At 36.5% G+C, this 22,746-nt stretch overlaps 1 protein-coding gene across 2 annotated transcripts in view; it reads left to right on the forward strand.

Annotated features, from left to right (window-relative positions):
* The first annotated feature begins 274 nt into the window (after nucleotides 1-274).
* Nucleotides 275-22,746, forward strand: part of USP48 (ubiquitin specific peptidase 48) — a 45,381-nt gene continuing 22,909 nt past the window's right edge. Inside the window, exons 1-11 of one of the 2 annotated variants that reach the window (XM_074305964.1) lie at nucleotides 275-654; nucleotides 9,462-9,582; nucleotides 10,507-10,663; nucleotides 11,465-11,592; nucleotides 13,958-14,082; nucleotides 14,840-14,948; nucleotides 15,873-16,006; nucleotides 16,897-16,979; nucleotides 17,833-18,012; nucleotides 20,174-20,302; nucleotides 21,687-21,836. In XM_074305964.1, the coding sequence (XP_074162065.1) occupies nucleotides 521-654; nucleotides 9,462-9,582; nucleotides 10,507-10,663; nucleotides 11,465-11,592; nucleotides 13,958-14,082; nucleotides 14,840-14,948; nucleotides 15,873-16,006; nucleotides 16,897-16,979; nucleotides 17,833-18,012; nucleotides 20,174-20,302; nucleotides 21,687-21,836 (1,450 nt within the window). In that variant the 5' untranslated portion in view covers nucleotides 275-520. The remainder of the gene's footprint in view (nucleotides 655-9,461; nucleotides 9,583-10,506; nucleotides 10,664-11,464; nucleotides 11,593-13,957; nucleotides 14,083-14,839; nucleotides 14,949-15,872; nucleotides 16,007-16,896; nucleotides 16,980-17,832; nucleotides 18,013-20,173; nucleotides 20,303-21,686; nucleotides 21,837-22,746) is intronic. The other variant, XM_074305963.1, reaches the window with a different exon arrangement.

The following is a 22,746-nucleotide window of genomic DNA, read 5'->3' on the forward strand; positions in this document are numbered from 1 at the left end:
TCCAGCGATTGCACACCTAGTAGACTTTACTGCCTTAAAGAAATAGGGGGGAGGGGAAAGGGTCAAACACAAAACAGCCACCCACTCAGGCCAACGTCACCGGGGGTTGGCTGGGGGGGGGTTGACCTTTCCTAGTCTTAAATCCTCTAGACTGAGCTGTTGCCTTCACAGAGTAGTTCAGTCATTCATCCGAAGGAGGACTCGGGGAAGGCAGTGCTCTGTATGCGCAGGCGCGCGAGGGGCGCGCTGGACGCTTCGGGAGCGCGCACGCGCCGGGACGGGGAGTAAACGTCCAACGTCCGGGCGCAGGGGGTATTGGGTCGCGTCGCGTCGCGTCGCGGTGGGCGCAGGGCTGGGCTGGGCCCGGGCTTTGCGGGCGGCGGCAGGAGCAGCAGTAGCAGTAGCAGCGGTAGCAGCAGCAGTGGTGACTGAGGGGCCGAGCCGACTGCGTGCGGGCGGGAGCGGGCTGAAGCAGCGGCCTGTCCCTCCTGCTAGCGGGCGGCGACGACGGCGGAACGCCATGGCCCCGCGGCTGCAGCTGGAGAAGGCCGCTTGGCGATGGGCGGAGACGGTGCGGCCCGAGGAGGTGTCGCAGGAGCACATAGAGGCGGCCTACCGCATCTGGCTGGAGCCCTGCATCCGGGGCGTGTGCAGGTGAGGCCCGCCCCCAAGCCCGGGGAGGGGCGCCCGGACGGCGGGGACGCCGGGGGCGCGGGGAGAGGGGGCTCGCTGTAGGGGGTCGCCGCCGCCGCCGCACAAACTGCGGCCCTGCAGCCGCGGGCTCCGAGTCTGGCGCGCACCTTTCGAATTCCCCCAGGAGCAACCCGGGCAACAAGCTCAGGTTAAATGCCTGCCGGGAGCCCGGCCCTCGGAGCCCTGAGAGCACCCGGCTCTGCCGGAGCCTGCCCCCGGCTCGGAGGTTCCCGGCCAGCTGAGCTGCGTCCCCTCGTTCACACTGGGGAACCGAAGCCGGCGCTTCCCTCCGCCCCAGCCCTCGTGAACGCTGGCGCTCCAGCTCAGGCCGCTGCTTGTGCCGGATGGGTCCGGGCGCTGACGGGCCTAGAGACCTCGAAACGCCCTGCGCGAGCTCCGCGCAGGACTTGAATCCAGATCCTTCCCTCGTGAGCGTGTTCCTTACACTGGCTCGGTGGCGTCTGGCGCCCCGCGGGAGGTGTCGCCATCTCCTCCTCCGCTCGGTTGACAGATGAGGAAACAGACGCACGGCGGGTTTTCAGGCTGGTCCCGGGAGGCCGCATTGGAGCTCCGGGCTCGGCTCTCGCCCTCCTAGCAGCATTGATCTTGTAGCCGGCCTTGTGTGCGAATCCCGGCGTCGTGAACGCCTGCAGGCCGGCCCTCAGTGAGGGGTCCGGCACTTAGGCCCTTCCTAATGTTTGTTAAAGTCGAGTGAAAACCGGCCGCACGAGGGGTGTCTGGAGCCAGCGACTCCGATTTACCCTGTAGTTGTGGAGGGAGGTGGAATGGGTGCTCGCGGGAGGCATTTTCAGGTATCCTGGGCTTCTTCCCTGAGTTCTGCATCTGTAGGAAATTGTATTAGCAGGTGTAGACAAGGGTCCTTAGAGGTCACGGTCCCACTCCCTTCGGATTAACCGAGGAGGAAACGGGACCAGAATCGGAGGGAAGGGGAATAGATTCTTGTCCGCTTGGGCCAGTGTTGGGCTAATATTCTCTCCTTGAAATGAATGACCAGGAGCAGAATGAAAACTTATCTCCACGAGAGTGGGGTGGAAGGGAAAGAGCTTCACCCTTCCCTAAAATGTCAGCTCCGGGACCGGAGTGTTCTGTGTTCTGCACGGCCTTTCCCCAAATTCGTGTTAGAGTTGGAATATTCCGGGATGAACGAGCTCTCGTTTCCTTTGAGCTCTGGAAAACTAGAGTTGTAGGAGAACGGGAAGTGGGGTTAGAAACTATTTCAGCCCCTTTTAACGGGTGAGAAAGGACTTGTCCAAAGTCACACAGCAAAAAAAAAAAATTAGACCAGGCTTCCTTTTTTTCTTAATGCCTTTCATCTGGATCGAGGTTTGCCCTTTCCCTGGAATTTATTATGTTAAGTTTATAATTGGTATTTAATTTTTACCCAATTACTCAAGTCTAAAATTTACTTAAGGTTTTAGATTTCCCATTTTTTTCTCCCTACCCTTTTAAGATGGCCAGCAAATCTGGTAGGTTGTACCTGAGCAGCCATGGGAACATTTCTACATTAGAGATAATTGTGAAAGAAGAAATCCCAGCATGTCTGTTCAGACTCCATGGTTCTTTATTTGGATGTGGTTAGCATCTTTGGAATTGTATTGGATCTTTGTATCCCTGAGGAGAGCCGAGTGTTAGCATTGATCGTGATGTCGCTGTTACTGTATACAATGCTATACTGGTTCTCACATCCCAGGTTTTTCTAAATCCACCTGTCCTTTATGTCTTAAAGAACAATGATAGTATTCCGTTAACATTCCACAACTTGTTCTGCCTTTCCCTAATTAATGGCACCCCCTCAACGGTCAAATATTTTTCTTTGTGGGTCCTTTTGTATTTATGATCTCTTTGTAATCGTAGTTGATATTGTTCAATGGGAATGCCTTTGGGCATGGTTCTAGGATTGGATTTTTTCCCCAGGTATAATCAGATGTAAAAGTTTTGGTAGAGCTAGAAATTCAGTGGTCCACAAACTTTAAGTAGGGGCCAGTTCACAGTTCCTCAGACTGGGAGGGCCGGACTGTAGTAAAAACAAAAGCTCACACTGTCTTCCTCCTCAGCCCATTTGCCATAACCCGGAGGGCAGTAGTTTTGAGAGCCCCTGACTAGATAGTCTTTCAAAGTACTTTTTTTGCTGAGGCAATTAACTTTGCCCCAGGGGCACATAGGAAGTGTTACTTGTCTGAGCTCACATTTGAATTCAGGTCCTCCTGACTTCCCGGATGGTGTTCTATCCACTGCGCCCCCTAGCTGCCCCCAAAATGCTTTTTAGAGTATTTAGAACCTCCCTCACTGACACTTCATTCAGACATTGATTACCGGCTTTGTACTGGGCTTTTAAACCATGAAATTATAAAGAGAAAAACAACCTTCTCCACCAGGACCAGGAATCACATTGAAAATGTCTGAATGTAGGGGGAAAGAGTTGGGTTTGTGGCCTGGTTTAAAGAATCTGAAGTTGGGAAAGTTGGAGTGAAGTTTGGATTCTCAGGATGCATCCCACCTCTGCTCCTGTGTTGCCTTGGGCAAATAAATTTGTGGGGTTCTTTTCTCCCCAATAAATTGGGGACAATTAATCCTGGAATTCTTTAACCCAGGTTATGAGGTTTAGAGCTAAAAGGAACTTTGGAAATTGTCTGCTCTAACTTCAGTTTACAAATGAGGAAACTCTGGTAGGTTATGTGTCTAAGGTTGACAGGTGAGGGTGATTGGGAAGCCCTTTGTAATTGAATGGTTTAGGGAGGGGAGCTATGAGGATGTGAAGAAAGCAAAAATCTCTGCCTACATTCAAGGAATTCAGTCTAGGTGTGAGCAACTGTGTACATATCAGAGGACAGGATAAATTGGAATTAATTTCAGGGAACTAGTATGAAGGGAAATGGGAAAGGTTTAGCTGCACAAAGATTTTTACTGAGAAAGGGTCTCTAAGTGTAGAACTAGGTCGGTGCCAAAAGAGTTGTCTTTTTACCATACTTATGGGGGGTTGAGATAATGGGAGAAAAGTGCAGAAAGGGAACAGAATTTTGGAGAGTAGACATGAAATAGGGAAGGAAGATATTTCTTATAGGACTTGGAGAAGTCTTTTGTCTGCAGGGGCAAGCTATAGATAGCACAGCTATTCCACAAGTTGCTATGGCAAAAACAACCCACTCCCTAATGGCCACTCTGCTCTTAATAAACTGTTTCAGATTGTTTGGTTAGCTATCCCTAGATAGATGATACAGCAAGTCCCTCATTAGACCCATATATAAAGTCTTTCCACTTTTGTAGGATCTGAAGGTTTGTGTTGTTAAGCATAATCTTTAAAAACCCAGATCACCTCTCACCTCCACCTTATGAGGTATTAGAGGGGAGTAGTCATCAGAAATGCTCCAATATAGTTAACTTTATAGTACTTTAATAATGTTTACATTGTTTGTATACAAGATCTCATTTAACATTTAAAAATCATAGGCAAACCTGTAAAACAGATAAATTTAGACTATTTCCTTTGCTTTTTTTTTTTTTAACTTCCTTTGGATTTTTTCCCCCCTTCTGTTTGGCTTTTAAAACCTGGTCCTAACCCACCTTCCCAAACTTATACTAAATTCTCCTTCCCTGTACTTTGTGGCTTGGCCAAGCTGACTTTAATTTTGAATTTAAAACTGTAAAATAAGATCATTTTCACATACTTGATAAATACACACTATTAAATAAAGACACCCAATTTCAAAAGATAGTGAAATAAAGACACCCAATTTCAAAAGATGAAAAAAATGATGAAAAAAAAAGATGAAAAAAAATGATGGAAAAAAGATGAAAAAGTGAGCAGATGGCACATTTGAGTGATAAGAGGAGGAAAAAGGTACTCATTGAGAGACTTAAAATGTTAAGCATCTCACCTGAGAGGGTGACAGCAGAGGAGGAGGAACTCTTTGGAGGATTGAAAAAGGAACTTTTGGAATTCCCTGGATTTAATTTTGCAGGAATCTAGTTTATAGTAAGTTTCTAGGTCTCCTGTAATCCTGACTAGGTTCTTTAATAACTTTGATAACAAACATGTTTGCAAACATTGAAGCTTTTAGTCCTTGGGCTTTTCTTCAGAAGTCCTTGATGGGAGTCTTCCTATTTTCTTTTCAATTTCTTGTTCTAAAAGTTATTTTAAGCCTTGGTTTTCTTTTGTGGAATCCATGAAGTTTTAAAATCTATTTTTAACAAGTTACATGTTGAAACTCAAATCTCTTATTTCCAAGGAGTCAATTATTAAATGATAATTGGTAAAACATTTACTAGTTTCTTTTTTGCCTCAACTTTTTTCTTTAATCTTCCTTCATTTAATGCAATTAATTTCCATCATTCTTCATTTAATGCAATTAAATTCCCCTCAAACCTTCCTACCCTTCCCTGTTATTAGATTAAAAAACAATCCCATACTCATAGTATCTCAAAACTTTTGTGGCTTGTCGATTTCATCCTCAAGAGCTCTGATATTCATTTCCCTTTCACTCCTCTGACACTTCTATCAGTCTACTGCAGCTTATTTCACACCTGGATTGTTTTGATGGCCTGCTGGTGTTTGTCTTCAAGTCTCTTCCCAGTCTAGTTCTTCCTCCATTCGGCCACTCAGTAAAAAGCAGTTCCAATCATGTCATTTCTCCAGTGGCTTCTTATCTTAAAGATGGTTTCAGAAATCAAAGGAGGGGGAAAAAAAGTGAAGATAGCATAATGTGTGTTATTCATTTTCTATAGCTCTTTGCATGTAGATGGCATTTTATATGCAAAGTTTATTAGGATTATTTAGGATCATTGAACTCCAGAGAGAGAACAAAATCTTTCATAGTTGGTCATGGCACAATCCTGTTGTTACTGTGTACAATGTATTCTTGGTTCTACTTGTTTCATTCAGCATCAGTTCTTTTAATCTTTCTAGGCCTTTCTAAAATGCTTTATAGAACATTAAAACTCCATTATTTTCATATTTAATTCAGTCATTGCCCCAATCTACTCACTTTCCAGTTCTTTTCTACCACAGAAAGAGCTGCTACAAAATTTTTGTAGATGTGGGTCCTTTTCCCTCCTTTATGATTGCCTAGAGACTCTGCTGGATCAAAGGATATGCAGTTTGATAGCCCTTGGGGCATAGATTGCTCTCCATAATGGCTGGTTCATTTCATAACTGACAAATGAAAATTTAAAGGAAGGCAGCGAGTGATTCTGGGGGGATGAGGAGAGGGCATTAAAGTTAAGGAGGATATCCAGGGTAGTGGCAAGGTCCAGAAAAGGAAGCTGGAGTATTCTGTGAAGAATAGCATATAGGTCCATCAGTAAAGCTAAACCATAAGCCCAAAGGGAAGATTTGACTGTCTATAGACTGAAAAGATAGTTGTCAAGTGAATAGCTTCAAATGCCAAATGGCATAATTTTTATTCTAGAAGTAATTTGGAACTGGAGTTATTGGCTAGACTTGGCTAAGAATTACTGACAGCTGTGTGGAAGATATTTTGGAGTCCATTATGGTTTGTAAAGACATGAAAATGAGAAATACAGGAGTCAGATCACTACATGCAATACTTTTATTGCTAAATAATGCTAACCATCTCAGTCTTCAATGAATCCTAATCTTTTTTGCTGGTAGAGGATCTTCCCTTGCTTTATCTTGATGGCTGCTGACTGATAAAGGTGGTATATGCTCAATTACAGGTTACTGTGGCAATTTCTTAAAATGGGACAACATTGAAGTTTGTGATTCTTCCTTTCACTTAAGCACTTAGAGGATATTTGTAGGATTATTAATTGGCCCAGTTTTAATATTGTTGTATCTCAGGGGATAGAAAAACCCACAGAAGAAGAGACAGAAACTGGGTCAGTGGAAAGATTAGAGCACTTAATTTCCTTGTCTTACATGGGTATGGTTTGTGGCACCTCAATTTGCAATAGAAACATCAAAGATTGCTGATCAACCAAAGCAGATGTAATATGAAAAAGTTTGAACTATTTCAAGAACTAGAGAGACATGATATGAACATAATACCCTTTGCAGGTAATTGTTGATTTGCTTGATGCTAGATTGCCACAAAACCTTAACTAATGTTGAACAAAATAATCTGGTAAGAACAATAAAGTGATGCACACAATACAGTGAAGTATGCTAGTTGGTCTTCCTGACTAGTACAGTCTAACTTCCTCTCAACTGTTAGTCATTTTTCTAAAATATAGTTGTTCATAACTTTACAATGTACTAAATACATTTAAAGATAGCTATCGATATTTATTGGGGGAGGCTGAGGCTATTGGTTAAGTCACTTGCCCAGGATCACACAGCTAGGAAGTGTTAAGTATCTGAGAATAGATTTGAACGTCTACTGACTTCAGGGATGTACTGTGCCACCTTGCTGCCCCTCAATATTTAATTTTTTATAGCTTTTTATTTTTCTAAATAGGCAAAGCTAGTTTTCAACATTCACCTTTGCAAAACATTTTCTCCCCTCTTCCCAAGACAGCAAGTAATTCAACAGGTTAAACATTTGCAGTTCTTCTAAACATTTTTATATGTCATGCTGCACAGGAAAAATCAGATTAAAAAGTGAAAGAAAAAGAAGCAAGCAAACTAACAAAAGTGAAAATACTATGCTTTGATTCACAGTCAGTATTCATACTTCTGTCTAGATGCAGATGGCTTTTTCCATCATAAGTATATTGGAAGTGCCTTGAATCACCTCATTGTTGAGGAAGAGCCAAGTCCATCATCACATAATCTTGTTACTGTGTACAATGTCATTTTGGTTCTGTTCACTTTACTCAGCATCACTTTCTAGGCTTTTATAAAATTTCTTATAACAATATTTCATTACATTCAAATACTTATTCAGCCATTCTCCAACTGATAGGAATCCACTTACTATCCAGTATCTTGCCATTATAAAAAGGTCTGCTACATGTGGATCCTTTTTTCTCTTATGATCTCTCTGGGGTATAGACACTGTTGGATCAAAGGATATGCAGTTTCATAGCCCTTTGAGCATACTTCTCAATTGTCACAACCATTAGAATGGTTGAATCATTTCACAACTCCACCGGCAATGTATTAGTGTCTGTTTTCCCACATCCTCCAACATTTTTTCTTGTGATCTTATTCACTCTTGAATAATTGTTTTGATTATTAATAATTGAATAATTGAATTGATTGTTTTAATTTGCATTTTTTATCTAATCAGAAATGGCTTTAGTTTCTTCATCTAAAATTGTTAATATCTTTTGACCATTTTATCAGTTGGGAACAACTTAGAAATTTGAGTCAGCTTTCTATTTCAGAAATGAGGACTTTATCAGAAACACTGGCTTTTCAAATTGTTTGCTTTCTGCTTCCCTTTAATTTTGGTTGTGCAAAATTAATAATCCTTTTTTTGGTCTCATTAAGGCACATAATCTAATTCCTTCTCAGCTTCCTACTCTTCCTAGATTACTTTTATTTATTTTGCAATCGACTCCTTGGTATTTCTTACACACCATGTCAGTTTTTCAACCATTTACCAAGATTTTCCACCAGCAATAAAAAGTAGGGAAATAGCTGTTCTTTTGAGCCTGCTGGAGTAACCTGGATGAATGATACTATTAGGATGGATTTCTTATCTATGGGGATGATCAACTAGAGAATTTTTTGCTTCCAGGTTTCTAACCTAACCAAAAGTACCAGAAAGAACTATTTAGAAAATATGTTGGAAACTTCATGCTATTTGATTAAAGCTTTGTTTGTCAAGTCAGCACAATCATTAAGCATGATATTGTAGTAGCAAAGCCTGTATCTGATTAAAGATCTTTACTGGAAACATGCAAGAAAACTGACAAATTGTTTCCTTCCTTGACTTGTCTACTGTAAAAGGATGCCCTGAAAGGCAGGAAACTCAGGGAGGAAGGGGGAGGGGAAGACATGAAGAGAAAATGCAATAATAGCGACATCTGTTTTGAACTGCCTCTGGATTAGAGAGATTGCATTATATATTTTCAGTTCAGTTCATAGAGACTTCCAACTATATGATAAGTGTATACCTGTACTGTAATTTAACTTGATACATATAAATTTGTTCTTTATAAGGCCAAGGAATTTAATTATACATTGTACCACCCTTTGTGAAGAGGCTAAAATAAGAAGCAGAATATTCCAGATTATCTCTTTAGGGGCAATTATAATTCACATTATGCATACATTTCTATTTATGCATAAAATAGCCAACATTTTCCCAGTCTTTATTTCTAGCATGACCTTAATGGAAGAACAGTCAACAAATCTGATGGTATTGAGGCCCATTTCTTCCTGAAAAAAGTAACTAGCTTTGATCTATTTGTCATTCTCTATGATGTAGCACTATTCATTAAATTCATAGACCTGAAAAATATTTGTTTAAACCATTTGTTTAGAGGGATTTGGAATTTGGTAAAAATCTAGTCTCATTAAGAAAAGAGGCCTTCTAAGGTCTCTGGCCACAATCTCTTGAATCTATAGCTTAATAACTGGTAGCGCACTCAACAACAACCACATGTAATCTTAAAAGCCTTTATTATACCTACTCACATAATGCCCTAACTGATGCCCTGACTTGTTGGTTCCCTAGTTATATGGTCTTTCATTTTTGTTTTTCCAATGAGCATAGTGTCTATTGAATTAGTTTACAGTGAACTTTTTGTCTTATTACTAATTCAAATTCCGTTCATTTTATTTCAAAATTGGTTGGACTTTGCTTTAAGTCTAATGTTAATTTATTGACTTTGCTTTGTAGAAGAAATTGCAAAGGGAATCCGAATTGCTTGGTTGGCATCGGAGAACACGTCTGGCTCGGGGAAATTGATGAAAACAGCTTTCACAACATTGATGATCCCAACTCTGAAAGGAGGAAAAAGGTAAAGGTGCAGTAGTAAGGGGTAAATATGGATTATTCATATGAATGAATATGAATGAAGTTTTCTTTTGGGTGATGGGAGAAGCTTTCACAATGGCAGATTCCTTCCCCTTCTTGAAACTTGTGCAACAGATATGATGTTTGCAGAAATATTTTGCATTTCTGAAGAGGAACTCCAATTTCAGAAATTGATTGAATTATCTAGATGTTAAAAATGGAGAACCAAGGGCAATTAAGTGGCTAACTAGTGGGTTGTTGGAGAAAAGCAAGTGCCAGCATAAACTTGATTCTGTTTAAACAGCAGTGGAGTGACTGATTATGAAACTGTTTGGCTAGCTGGGCCACCCAGGCAAGTCACATAACCTTGCTGAGACTGTTTCCCATTCAGATTTTTTAAGAATTGAAGTTTTTGAATCTGGAAGATAAAATAAGGCCTGAATGGACTTATACTTATATATTATATATTATATACTTATATATATAATATATAATATAATATTATATATATATATATACACATATATATATATTATACTTATATTATAATATGGTATATTATACATTATACCATATGCTATTATGCTAGGACTTAGAGCCTTGATTATCACTGATTAATTGACTAAGGCCAAGAAAAATATTTCAAGATTTAGAAGTCCTGGAATACTGCTTTGTAGTTAGTATTCAAGAGTTCTTAATGTTTTCAGAGATTTATAATAAGGTATTTGTGAAACATGCATCATGATATAAAGCATTGTGGAAGTTTTTCTCTTTTAAACTGGTAAAGAAATTAATTTTTTGAAAACTTAGAAGATTAGATTAATAATAGTAATTGAATATGATAAAACTTATTCAGAGTTTTTAAAATTATTAACATTGGGTCTGAGAAGAGTCACTTACAGCTAATGTTTTTGTTTTTCAATTGTAGAACTCATTTGTGGGTCTAACAAACCTCGGAGCAACGTGCTATGTGAACACTTTTCTTCAGGTTTGGTTTCTTAACCTGGAGCTTAGACAGGCTCTGTATTTATGTCCAAGTACCTGTGGTGACCACATGATGGGAGATGGCATACAGGAAGAGAAAGGTTGGTGAAAGGAATATGATTATTTTTTCTGTGTTTATCCATTCTCATCTGCATCTATAGATGCTAAGAACATGTTAAGAAATTGCTTAAGTTGCTCCTAGTTTTTTCTGAAATGCATTTTTATTCTTGTACATTGTAGTTTTTTTTAAAGGAGGGTATAGATGCAATATTTAAAACTTGTCCTTAGCCATAGTTTAATAATTAGTCTTGAGCATGTTTGAAGGGATACAATATAACAAGTTTCTTTTTTTAAAAGGCTTGCTTTTGTGATAGGTGACCCAAGGCTTTTTTTTTTTAATGCAACTTTCTTAGGAAACCTATCCTCATAAGAACATATCTGTGTCTTTGCCTATTTGCCTGTATAACAGGATGTTTAAGTACAAGTGCCTGGTATAAATGCTAGTTTTTCTTACATAATTCTTTTTTGCTATCTTTTTGGTGTCATGCACATTAATTTTATCTAGGTTTTAAAAAATAGTAAATCTAACATGCCTTTATTTTGGGATTAGATTTAAGTATCCCACACAGGACTACTGTAGAAACCCCAATAACTGCCATTCTTGTAGTGTTCGCAATTTCTTGAAAGGGGTGTTGGCATAAGGTAGTTTTAGGCTTTATTTTAGGCTACTTTGAAAGGATTTGAATCCATTGATAATTTTTTTTTCCTTCAAACACTTGGTATGTTACAGAATATTACAAGTAACTAGAACCTTTAATATTTGAAAAAAATGACATTGATTGAAGAGCAAAGGAAATGTCCTAACATTTAATGTCCTAACTTATGATGAAACTTTTCTATAGATTATGAACCTCAGACCATTTGTGAACATCTCCAGTACCTTTTTGCTTTGCTGCAGAACAGTAACAGACGGTACATTGATCCATCAGGATTTGTTAAAGCCTTAGGCTTGGACACAGGACAACAGCAGGTAATACTATTCTCAGATCAAAATTATTAATAGGTAAAAGACTTGTTACAGAGAATATTTTGTGATTATTGAAAAATAGTTTCAAAGTAGGCCAAAAAGTCATTGTACAATACAAGTAATTAGTGTGTGTTCTGCATACTTTATATCACTTTACTAGAAAATTTATATCACCTTACTAGAAAGCTAATGCATAATATAACTACTTTAATTTTTTCAATTACATATGAAGATAATTTTCAATATTTGTTTTCTATGAGATTTTGCGTTCTACCAGGAGAATATCAAGATGTTACACCGCATCAACAACATTATTGTCTGTTAGACATAGCTCTTCTCAGCAATGCAGTTGTCTAAGATAGTTTCAAGAGACTCCTGATGGAAAATGCCATTTACAGAGAAAGAGTTAGAATGCAGATCAGAGCATGTGGTTTTTCCCTTTCTGATTCTTTCACAGCATGACTGAATGTGGGAATGTGTAATATGTTTATATATATCACATCAGATTGCCATCCTGCAGAGGGAAGAGGGAGAACTTTTGGAATTCAAAGGCTTAATAAAAGTGAATGTTGAAAATTATCTTTATTTTTTTCTTACTAATTAAGAAGGGTAAACATTTCTAGAAAATTATTTTTCTTTTGAGTTCCAAATTTTTCTTCCCCCTGCCCCAAGGCAAGCAGTCTGCTGCATATGTGTAGTCTTGTTAAATGAATTTCCACATTAGGCATCACTTAACAGTGAATTTAAGATTAAAGAAAGGAAGAGAAAAAACAAAGCCAATTTAATACCTGCAAAAGTCTGAACATAAGCAGGGCTCCATATTTGTGTCTTCTTATTCATTGTTTTTTTTTTTTTTTTTTTTCATGGTTCCCAACATTCCCTACTTATGGTTTTGTTTGTAAAACATGATTGTCATTTTTTTGTTTTCCTGATTCTACTTATTTCACTTTGTATCAGTTCATGTGCTTAACTAGCTTTCCTGTATTCATTATTCATAATTTCTTAACAGCATAATTGTATTGGGTGTTTACTTTATTTCTAGTTCTTAGCTAAAAGAACTTTTTATATAACTTTTATAATAACTATAACTTAATAACTTTTATAATAACTTTTGAGAGATCATCTTACTGGAATATTTGGGTCTGTGCAGATTAATTGTCTTACCTACAGTCAAAAGAGACTGAGGCAGAGCTCTGAGCGAAAGGCACATCATTAAAGAATTAATTCTCTCTAACTAAATGATCTCATTTTCCTCACAATCTGAGTTGCTCCTTTAGGATATAGATATTTATAGGGCTAGATATATAGATATTCAAGAGCAGCTGTAGGAAATCACAAACTCTAAAATAAGCAAAATACTATATGAGGTAGTTCTCCACTTAGACAGAAAGGAATATCTCCTAAGGTTGGGCAGAAGATGATATAAACCAAGAGGTTAGGTGAAGCATGGGGCATCCGACTAAATGCCCATAAGATGGTCGCTGGCTACCCTTGAATAGTTTGGAAAAAGTCTATTGGGAAATTTGCATGTAGTTGAGTCAGGTGACATGACAAAGAAAAACAAGGGCTGAGGACCTCCAGTTAACTTACTATAATTAAGCAAATAAACTTAGAATATGTAGCTCATAGTTCTAGGGTCTAAAATGAAAAGCTTTTCTACCATGCAAACATACTGATTAGAACAGAGTTTGAGATCCAGATGAATTATTTCACACATGTCTGAATGGCTGGACATTTTAACTGTTGTAATTCCAAGTTGTTTTGTATAATCTTCACATTTCCATTAACTGTATAATATAATTATTAATAAGGAAAAAATGAAAACCATGACATTTCACTCTATACCCAGCAAAGTGGCAAGAAATAAATGTTGCAGTTTTTGAGAAAACACGCACAGTTATCTATTTTTGGTGGAACTGGAAGTGTTTTTAAAATGTTGATGCCTTTTGCTTTGCAATTATTTCTGTAGTGTCTTCCTATTGAATACTCTTGAATCAACAATATAAAACAAAAAAGCCAAATCCAATCAAATGACTACATTATAGCATATGTAAAAAGCCATCTGTACTTGTACTTAGTAGGAAAGTATGTTTTGCCATCTATGTACTGGGCCCAGCATTGGTTATTACACTTAATTGGGGATCCTGTATTTTTATACATATATACATGCACACACATGCGCGCGCACACACACACTATTGTATATTATTTTGGTCCTATGAAATTATAAATTCAAGGGGCAACTAGGTGGCACAGTGGATAGAGCACCAGCCCTGAATTCAGGAGGACCTGAGTCTGGTCTCAAGAGTTTTTGTTTGTAAAGAAATTGACAGGGCAAAAGAGTTGATTAAATAAAATTTTTTTATAGGACGCACAAGAATTTTCAAAGCTGTTTATGTCTTTACTGGAGGATACTTTGTCTAAGCAGAAAAATCCAGATGTAAGGAATATCGTCCAACAGCAATTTTGTGGAGAATATGCATATGTGACTGTGTAAGTTTTATGGATTATTTTTTCATTTACAGTAGATAACTAATCTTTTTGGAAGGACTCTTGCTGTGGAATAGAGAAATACCAGTTCTTTAGTACCTTTTCGGAATTTTCCACAAGCTACTTTCCACAAGTCAATAAAAGCTACTTCCAGATTTTGATAATTTATAAAAGCACTACTTGAAGTTGGAACTATTGGTCCCATCTAATAAGTACTGCTCCTCCGTGCTTCCAGGATATAGGCTGCACATAGAACTTGGCTTTATGACTTAAACCAGCCTGGTTTCTGAAGAGAACTAGTCTATAGACATGTCTATAAAACTTGTAGCCTTAAACCAATAGCAGGCAGCTGGAGAGCATTCCTTCTGTGAAATCACAGAATCTGCTATATTGAAATAGGTTTTAATATGCTGGAATATTTTGTTTATAAACATAAAATAAGTTTTGTTTTAATTTACCTTTTAATTTTACCAAGTATGTGCATTTATAAATACATCTGTGTCCCCTATTCCCAAGATGCTTGTATTACAAATATTTTTTGAATTGCAAATTTCCTCTAGCTTTTTCCCACTCATTGAGAAGGCAACTAATATAGTATCTATTGTACATATGAAATTATGAAAATGTATTTCTGTTAGCCATCATATTTTGGCATTTCTTAAGAAGTCTCTTCTGTGCTTTTTGTTTCTGATAAATATGGGAAGTTCTAGTAGGCTTTAATTTGTTTTCTAATATTATTTATGTTCTTTAAATATTTTAGCTGTAACCAGTGTGGCCGTGAATCTAAGCTTTTATCAAAATTTTATGAACTGGAGTTAAATATTCAAGGACACAAGCAGCTAACAGACTGCATCACTGAATTTCTCAAGGTATTGAAAACAAATCATGCTGGTTGCTGTTTTTAAAACCTAATAAATGGTATTTCTAGCATTTAGTTATCCTTAGTGGTTTGAGCTAATCAATTTCTATTTTTCTCACTCAGTGAAATGTATAGGGATATTTTTTGTTAATGACTGTTTTATGACTTAAAATAAGAGGCTTTTCCAAAATGGCTGTTCTGAATGGATTATGTAGTTGAAAATAACTATTGAATGATTAGGGATATATAGGTTGGAATTTGGAAATTTGAACTTTGTTACATATCTGCTTGATATTTGAAAATATCTTCCTGGTTACATTACTAACTTGGGTTGTTTATATGCTTTCTAATTTACACAATGTTGACTTACATTAAACAGATTATTTCTTTGTAAGACAAGAGAATTGAACTGAAGAGACCACCCCCACCTTCCCCACTTCTGTGCAACCTCTAGGATTGAGTACTGATACAGTTACAAAAAGACACTGTCAGAGGAGAACTAAAAAGTACTTTAAAAAAAGTGAAAATGTAATAGAGTAGTGGACCTGTTCTGAAAATATGAGATGAATCAGACCTAGCCATTAATTTTTTTCAATTCTTGTCTACATCTAAGTTTGCCCTCTTATTACTAGGCAGAAAAGATAAGCTAAAACAGAAAAGATTTTTCCGTGCTTTCCCTGAGTTTTCATATATATGCAGCTGCAGATGTGAAACATGTTTAATTTCATTGCTTTCTTATAATCCACACTTATTTATTGTTGAATTTTAATGCTTGTCTCTGAGTTCTCAGGTGTATCTGTCAAAATATTTGGTAATAGCTTAAATGAAAGATTTAAGAACAAATTGCATTAAGCATATCTGTAATAAGGTTTTGCATTTGACTTTTTTTTTTTTTTTTTGGAATTGTTGTTAATATTTTTTATGTTCTGGTCAGGAAGAAAAATTAGAAGGAGACAATCGATACTTTTGTGAAAACTGTCAGAGTAAACAGAATGCAACAAGAAAGATCCGACTACTCAGTCTTCCTTGTACACTTAATTTACAGCTAATGCGTTTTGTATTTGACAGGTTAGTAACTATATATATGTATATATATAAATATATATACCTTTTATGAACTAGATAGGTAGATTTTTAATTGATGGCATCAAAATATGGAGGATATGACAACCTATTGAATGTGAAGAATGTTCATATACTACACTAGCACTTTAAGTTATTGTTGGACATCCCAAGATTAATCCGCTGAATCTGAAACATCACATAAGATTTCTTTTCAAATAGAGAGGTAATGGTCATGCAGAAGAAACAAGGAAGATGCAGTAATACTAGGGAAAAGTGACATTGATAAAACAGGGTCTAAACAAAAGAATACTAAAACTAGCACCATTTACAGGCACTGGATACAGTGTATTTCATGCACCTAATTATACATGCATGACACATTTCTCCCTTTTCTCCAAATTGGGGACAGTAGCATTTGAGTATTTTGAGAATATGGTATATGGTGTTAAGTTTCCACACAATTTGATCTGACTTCATCATGTCCAGTTTTTGTTAAATATTATTTTGACATTAGAAGGGGGCAGATTCCATTTCTCTGTAAGATGCTACATATCATCTGCTAAGAGAATGAAGAGTTCTCCATCAGGAGAAATCTTTGTGTTTGATTAGATAGTCTGAAATGCCAGTTGCTACTGAGATTGGAGGGCAGATTCTTTTTACATATGTGGGATGTGTTAGTTGACCCAAAGATATTAGAATGTCAAATGTTGCATATTTTTAAGAGCACTTGCCCAGAAAAGAATCTGGCATAGCATAATATTTCTCATTTAAATTAAAAAAAAATTTATTTAAAAATAAATTTAAATTAAAAAAAGTGTAAAAATATAAATAATATATAAAAATATAAAAAAATAATATATATAAAAATATAATATTATTTTGTTTTTGAGTAGACAAACAGGACATAAGAAAAAGCTGAATACCTACATTGGCTTCTCAGAACTTTTGGATATGGAACCTTACATGGAGCATAAAGGTAAATTTCACACTCAGTCTAATTTAGATTAGAGCAGGAATTTTCTCTGAAGTCACAGATTAAATGTTCTACAGACAAAATACTTCACTTCAGTAGTCAAAAAAAAAAGTTGATGAACTTTGCCCTTAGAGGCAAGATAACCTGCATCTTAGTCCCCACTTGAACACATACCTTAGAAATTGTAGAACAAGTACCTGCAGGAATTGGGATGAACCCATTGACTGGATCTTCAATGATTGCAATGACTGCTTTTCTCATATGTTTGAATACATTATGTCACCTTCACTTTCTTGCAGTTTGCTTTCTAATATTAGTAGTAGTGTTCCTATTTTGTAATGTATAAATTCCCATTCATAGAATAAAAGTTGACTTGGTTGAGACAGCAAATTAAACTAATGTTTTAATTTAATTTAATTCTGAGTGGATTCTGTTTGTGGATTGTGATTCTTTGAATTTTGCCGAGAAGTTCTTATTCAGATATTCTCTCTGGGATTATGATTATGTAATGGGAACCGAATATTTCTGCAATTTACTTCCCCTTAGATGTTTAACCATTTTCATGTATGCTAATGTTGTTAAATCCCTTGGATACAATTTGTTCATAACTTTCTTTTGGCATAAAATCTAGTATTAGGAATATTCTCTCTGTTCTACTGATCATTTGCCAAAAGACTACTTTGTATACCTTAGTTTGTGAGCTTTCTTAAATCTCAATCCATTTAACATTTTAAAAATTTCTATATAATTGTCTTGTGTACAGATGATTATGGAGAATAGAGAGGTATGTAGTAGTGTGTTTATACTTATAAAAATTAAGATTTAATAAAAATTAAAATTTTCTGTTTATTTTTAGAAGGAATCTATGTTTATGAACTCAGTGCTGTCCTCATACACCGAGGTGTAAGTGCATATTCTGGTCACTACATTGCTCACGTGAAGGATCCTCAGACTGGAGAATGGTATAAATTCAATGATGAAGACATAGAAAAGATGGAGGGAAAGAAATTACAACTAGGGATTGAGGAAGATCTAGGTAAAACCTTTAAGTTGTGAGTGCCCTTTTAAAATACACCTTTTCTTCCTGAAATGTTTGTAATCAGTATTGTATGCTCTTAGTAAGTGTAATTGGCTCATTTTTTATATGACTTAAATTATATTGTGTATCAGTTTTGCCTTTTATTTTTGGATAAGTTTTCAATATAAGTGCAATATTGTGGCTCATGGATAAAGCTCTGAATGTAATGAATGATAGTTAATGTTTAACTGGCTTGGGCCCTTGATTTGCTCCCCCTCTGGCAGTGTTTGTCCAGAAACTGGTTTCCTTGTGTATCTCTATTACCAGGCTCAGCATGGAGACCTTGGGACAGCTATAGTGCCCCCTCTGCTTTGGATGGGACTATAACTTGGCATAATCTCCCTCACAAGGCCTCTCCCTCAGTCTGCCTACAAGTTTCAGGGTAGGCTAGATAGCTAGAGGAAACGAATGATATTCTGGTGTACAGAATACATTTTTCCCTGTTCTCTTCCTCCCTATCAAATCATTCTTTTTAAAAAATATTTGTTTTAAGGGAATAGAAAGAAAAATCAATATACAGTGTTACACACACATGGATCTTCCTCTGCAAAGAAAGGGAGGAGGAATCACTACATGCCTTCTCTATTACTTTCAACTGTGGTGAATGTTCTTTTCATTTACATTGTTAATGTCTTTATATGTTTGCTTGGCTCTGGTTTACTTTGTATCAGTTCTCATTAGGCTGTCTATTTCTATTCATAGGTTTTTACAGTTCAATATTATCGTATTAATCATGTACTACAATTTACTTAGAAGTGTCCCAGGACATGGACATTGTTTCCATTTCCATTTTTGCCATGATAATTGCTGTCATAAATATTGATGTTTGCAGAGTTCAGAGGGACATTGCTATCACTGACTTGGTATTATGAACCTTGTTTTCTTCTGATTCTACTGGTTGTCTAGTGTCTTATCCTGTCTTAAAAGCTCCAATTCTAGGTTCCTCTCATATCTGCTTTCTTTGCTGCTCATGCCTCTGGGAGAAAATGCTTCTTTGGTACTTTCTCAAACTGCCTTCTGGCTCATTTTCCCCAAAAATGTTAAAATAAAATCCTGACCATAGTTAAAATAAAATCCTGACCATAAATTAGTCCAAGAAATCATTACAAAATTGCTTCAAGATTTAACATTGATGGTCAGATGCAGAAATATAACATCTAATCTCCAAATAGATAGGTTTTTAAAAATAGCATAGTGTATCTAAAATCAAGTGTTATGTGCAGTGGAAGTAAAGTTAAAGTCTAGCTAGTAAAAGGTAAAGGTAGAGATAAAAGGGCACCGGAAATAGGATTTCAGTGGACAGCGATCATTGGCAGCCAGCCAGGCATAAGACTGCCATGTTAGGAATCTCTGCTGATAGTTTTAAAAATATCATTAAGACAAGAAAAAAATGAGACTATAAAACCTTAAACCTATAGATTCCACACATTATTCTCATACACTTGTGTTTTCATGTTTCTGCTAATTTTCATGCATATCTTTCTATGCATCATTTGTTTCTTGCAAAATTAACAATTCATTACATTCAAGTACTCCAACTCTCTCTTTTTTTTTTTTCCTGAGGCAATTGGGATTAAGTGACTTGCTCAGGATCACAAGCAAAGAAGTGTCTGAGGTCATATTTGAACTCTTTCTGACTTCAGGTCTAGTGCTTTATGCATTGGGCCACCTAGCTGCCCAAGTGCCCCAATTTTTTAAAAGACTATTTTTCCAGTTCTATTTTTTCTAGTTCTTTGTCACAGAAAACAGCATAAATATTGTGGTCTGTATACTTATGAAGAGTGGTCTGCTAATAAATTCTGCATTTCATGTCTTCAGAATCTTTGTTCAGGCTGATATCATCTGACATCATGCTTTTGATGAAGTCACCCATCAAGATGTACTTCAGGCCCCCCTCTCTGTTTTCTGTTTCAGCCTGTGCTTTTGGCTTATGGTTCAGTTTTACATTGCAAAAAAGGAAACTTTAAAATTCTTGATCAAGAAAATTATATTGTAGTATATTGCATGTTATTGAAGCCAATGAGCTGTATAGGAATGTTGATAAATCATATCCCCATTAGTGTCCTATCTTTTTCCAAATCATAGATATTTCAATTTCATCTCTGTTTATGTGTCTTAGCAGAGCCCTCCAAGTCACAGACTCGTAAACCTAAGTGTGGGAAAGGAACTCACTGCTCTAGAAATGCCTATATGTTGGTATATAGATTACAGACCCAAGAGAAATCTTCTCTGACAGTTCAAGTACCAGGTAAGCAAGTAATCAGCAAGGGAAGCTTCCAGAATATTGTTGTTAAAGAGAATTGAAGTAATTATTTGCTTTCATGTGTGCCTATTGTCAATGAAGCAACTTCTCAAGAGACCTGGAAGTTGTTATGGGAAACATGGCAATATTATTTAGTGTAATCATCTGGTTTTTCTGAGCTTCAGTTGCCTTCTGCATGGTCATTGGGGCATTTTAGTGAGCGTTTCTCAAATCTTCCCCTCATATGGGAATAGGAATTTTTTATTGTTTATGTAAAACATACCCATGGGTTTGAAGAAATTTTGGAATAAGAGTGCCTTGAATGAAAAGACACTTAAAGATTAGGTAAGATGAAATGAAGGCAAATGTGAAAAAAACTATGATCCTGACATCTGTTGGATATTTTTGTCTGCCTTCAGAAAGGAGGTGTGACAGGGATAGATCAGTCTAGGCAGCTGGATGGCATGGCAGATCATGCTGTAACCTCGAATTAGGGAGACATTGGTCACGTCATTTAATTTCTTTGATCTTCAATTTTATATTCTGTAAAATGGGAATAAATGGCACTTAGGGTTGTATCCAAACCAATTTGCAGTCCTTTAAATCCCTCAATATCTTTGTTACCCCCCCAAATACAGAAATATATATATCTCTACACTGTATGATACAAAAAGAGAGAAAAAGATATATGATAGTTTCAAACATTCTATTTTTCTAAAACTTTTTTGCAATTGAAATTTTTCTGCTCCCTACCCAAGACAGATGTAATCTGGTATGTTATATATATATATATATCTGTTTTATATATGTAATTTGATATATTATATATATATAGATAAGTGTCTGAAAATATATTAAATATTTTAATATTTCTCATGTAAGAAATCAGATCAAAAGGGAAAAAACAATGAGTTCCCACTCAGTTGTAAAGATACAATATTCAGGGGTGTGTTTCCAGAACAATAATTCCATTTTTAGATTGATTTGTTGAACTTAAAATTTTTTTATTGATGAAGATAATTGATTATGAATTGACCTTTAAAGACAGAATAAAGAAAAGTGAACATTTGGCCTTTGTTACTTACCTTTGTGAAAAGTGGGACCCTTTGTGAAAGAGTCTAGTGACTTTAGGAGTCTTTAGTTGCTGGGTATAGAGCTTATACTAGGGAGAATTCTCTTATTGCTGCTCTTATCCTTGGTTCATATGGTTGCAGATAAGGGAAATCTTGTAAGGTGTGGAAATCTAGACCATATAATTAAAGGTGAAAAGACAGTAGGAAGTTTAGCTAAGAATGCAAAGCATTTGATACACTAGTGCAATCATCAAAGATTTTTTAAAAATAAGAACAGTAAGCAATTTCAGTATAATTTTGCCTTTTCTTTTGAATAGCTTTTCTTCAAGAGCTGGTAGATCGTGATAACTCCAAATTTGAGGAGTGGTGCGTGGAAATGGCTGAAATGCGTAAACAAAGTGTGGACAAAGGCAAAGCCAAACACGAAGAGGTGAAGGAACTCTACCAAAGGTTACCTGCTGGAGCTGGTCTGTAAGATCTTCTGGTAGTGCCCTGTAGTCATTCATTGCTGTGTTAACAATGAAAACTGCTTTCTGTTACATGTGCCCTTGATCACAATCTGCTATAGGAGTAAAGCTAGAGATGTTTTTGAATTGTCTAGTTGCCACCTACTTGGAAGCATTCAAAATTCACATTTTGTTAGTTCTTCTTGCTAAGAATGTTTATTATTGTTCTTCCATTAAATTCCATTAGCTTTTCCCAAAATATACCCCCAGATCTCATTTTGAGTTTATACTATAAGCAAATTCTTCCTTAAACAGTATATACAGTTATTTAATTAGATTAAATCCACAGATTTTTCAGAACACATTGATACATATGTAAATTATTCAAGTGAAGCTTTCAATTTAATTTCAGATATTTTCCCAAGTGATCCTAATGTCATGTAATTTGCCTTCACCTAAGCTTCTAGAAACTTGTGTGTAAAGTTGGTTGTGTTGAACTGTGAGACTCTTTGTAATTTAACAAAACAACTTAGTGGTTTGGAAATCATTATGAAGACAATGGGGCTCATTATCTTATAATTTGGAAAATGGAAAATTTAAAAGATAATATCTGTTAACTCCTTTGAAGAATATGTAATTTTTCTTTTAGCAACACAATCCCAACTAATACAGTTTCTGTGGATTTTTGAAGCAAATGATAGAATACATATATAATGTATATGTTATGATCTATAATAATATACATTATATTATATATGTGTGTGTGTGTATGTATATGTATATGTATATATATATATATATATATGTATGTATATATATATATATACACTCAATTTTAGCCACTTTATTCCCAACCTGTATTCTGGACATGTTAATTTTGTATCTACCAGAATTTTGTGTCTAATGGGCCGAGAATACTCACATCTTTATG

This window comes from Sminthopsis crassicaudata, chromosome 3 (genome assembly GCF_048593235.1).
Source record: "Sminthopsis crassicaudata isolate SCR6 chromosome 3, ASM4859323v1, whole genome shotgun sequence".
NCBI lineage: Eukaryota > Metazoa > Chordata > Mammalia > Dasyuromorphia > Dasyuridae > Sminthopsis > Sminthopsis crassicaudata.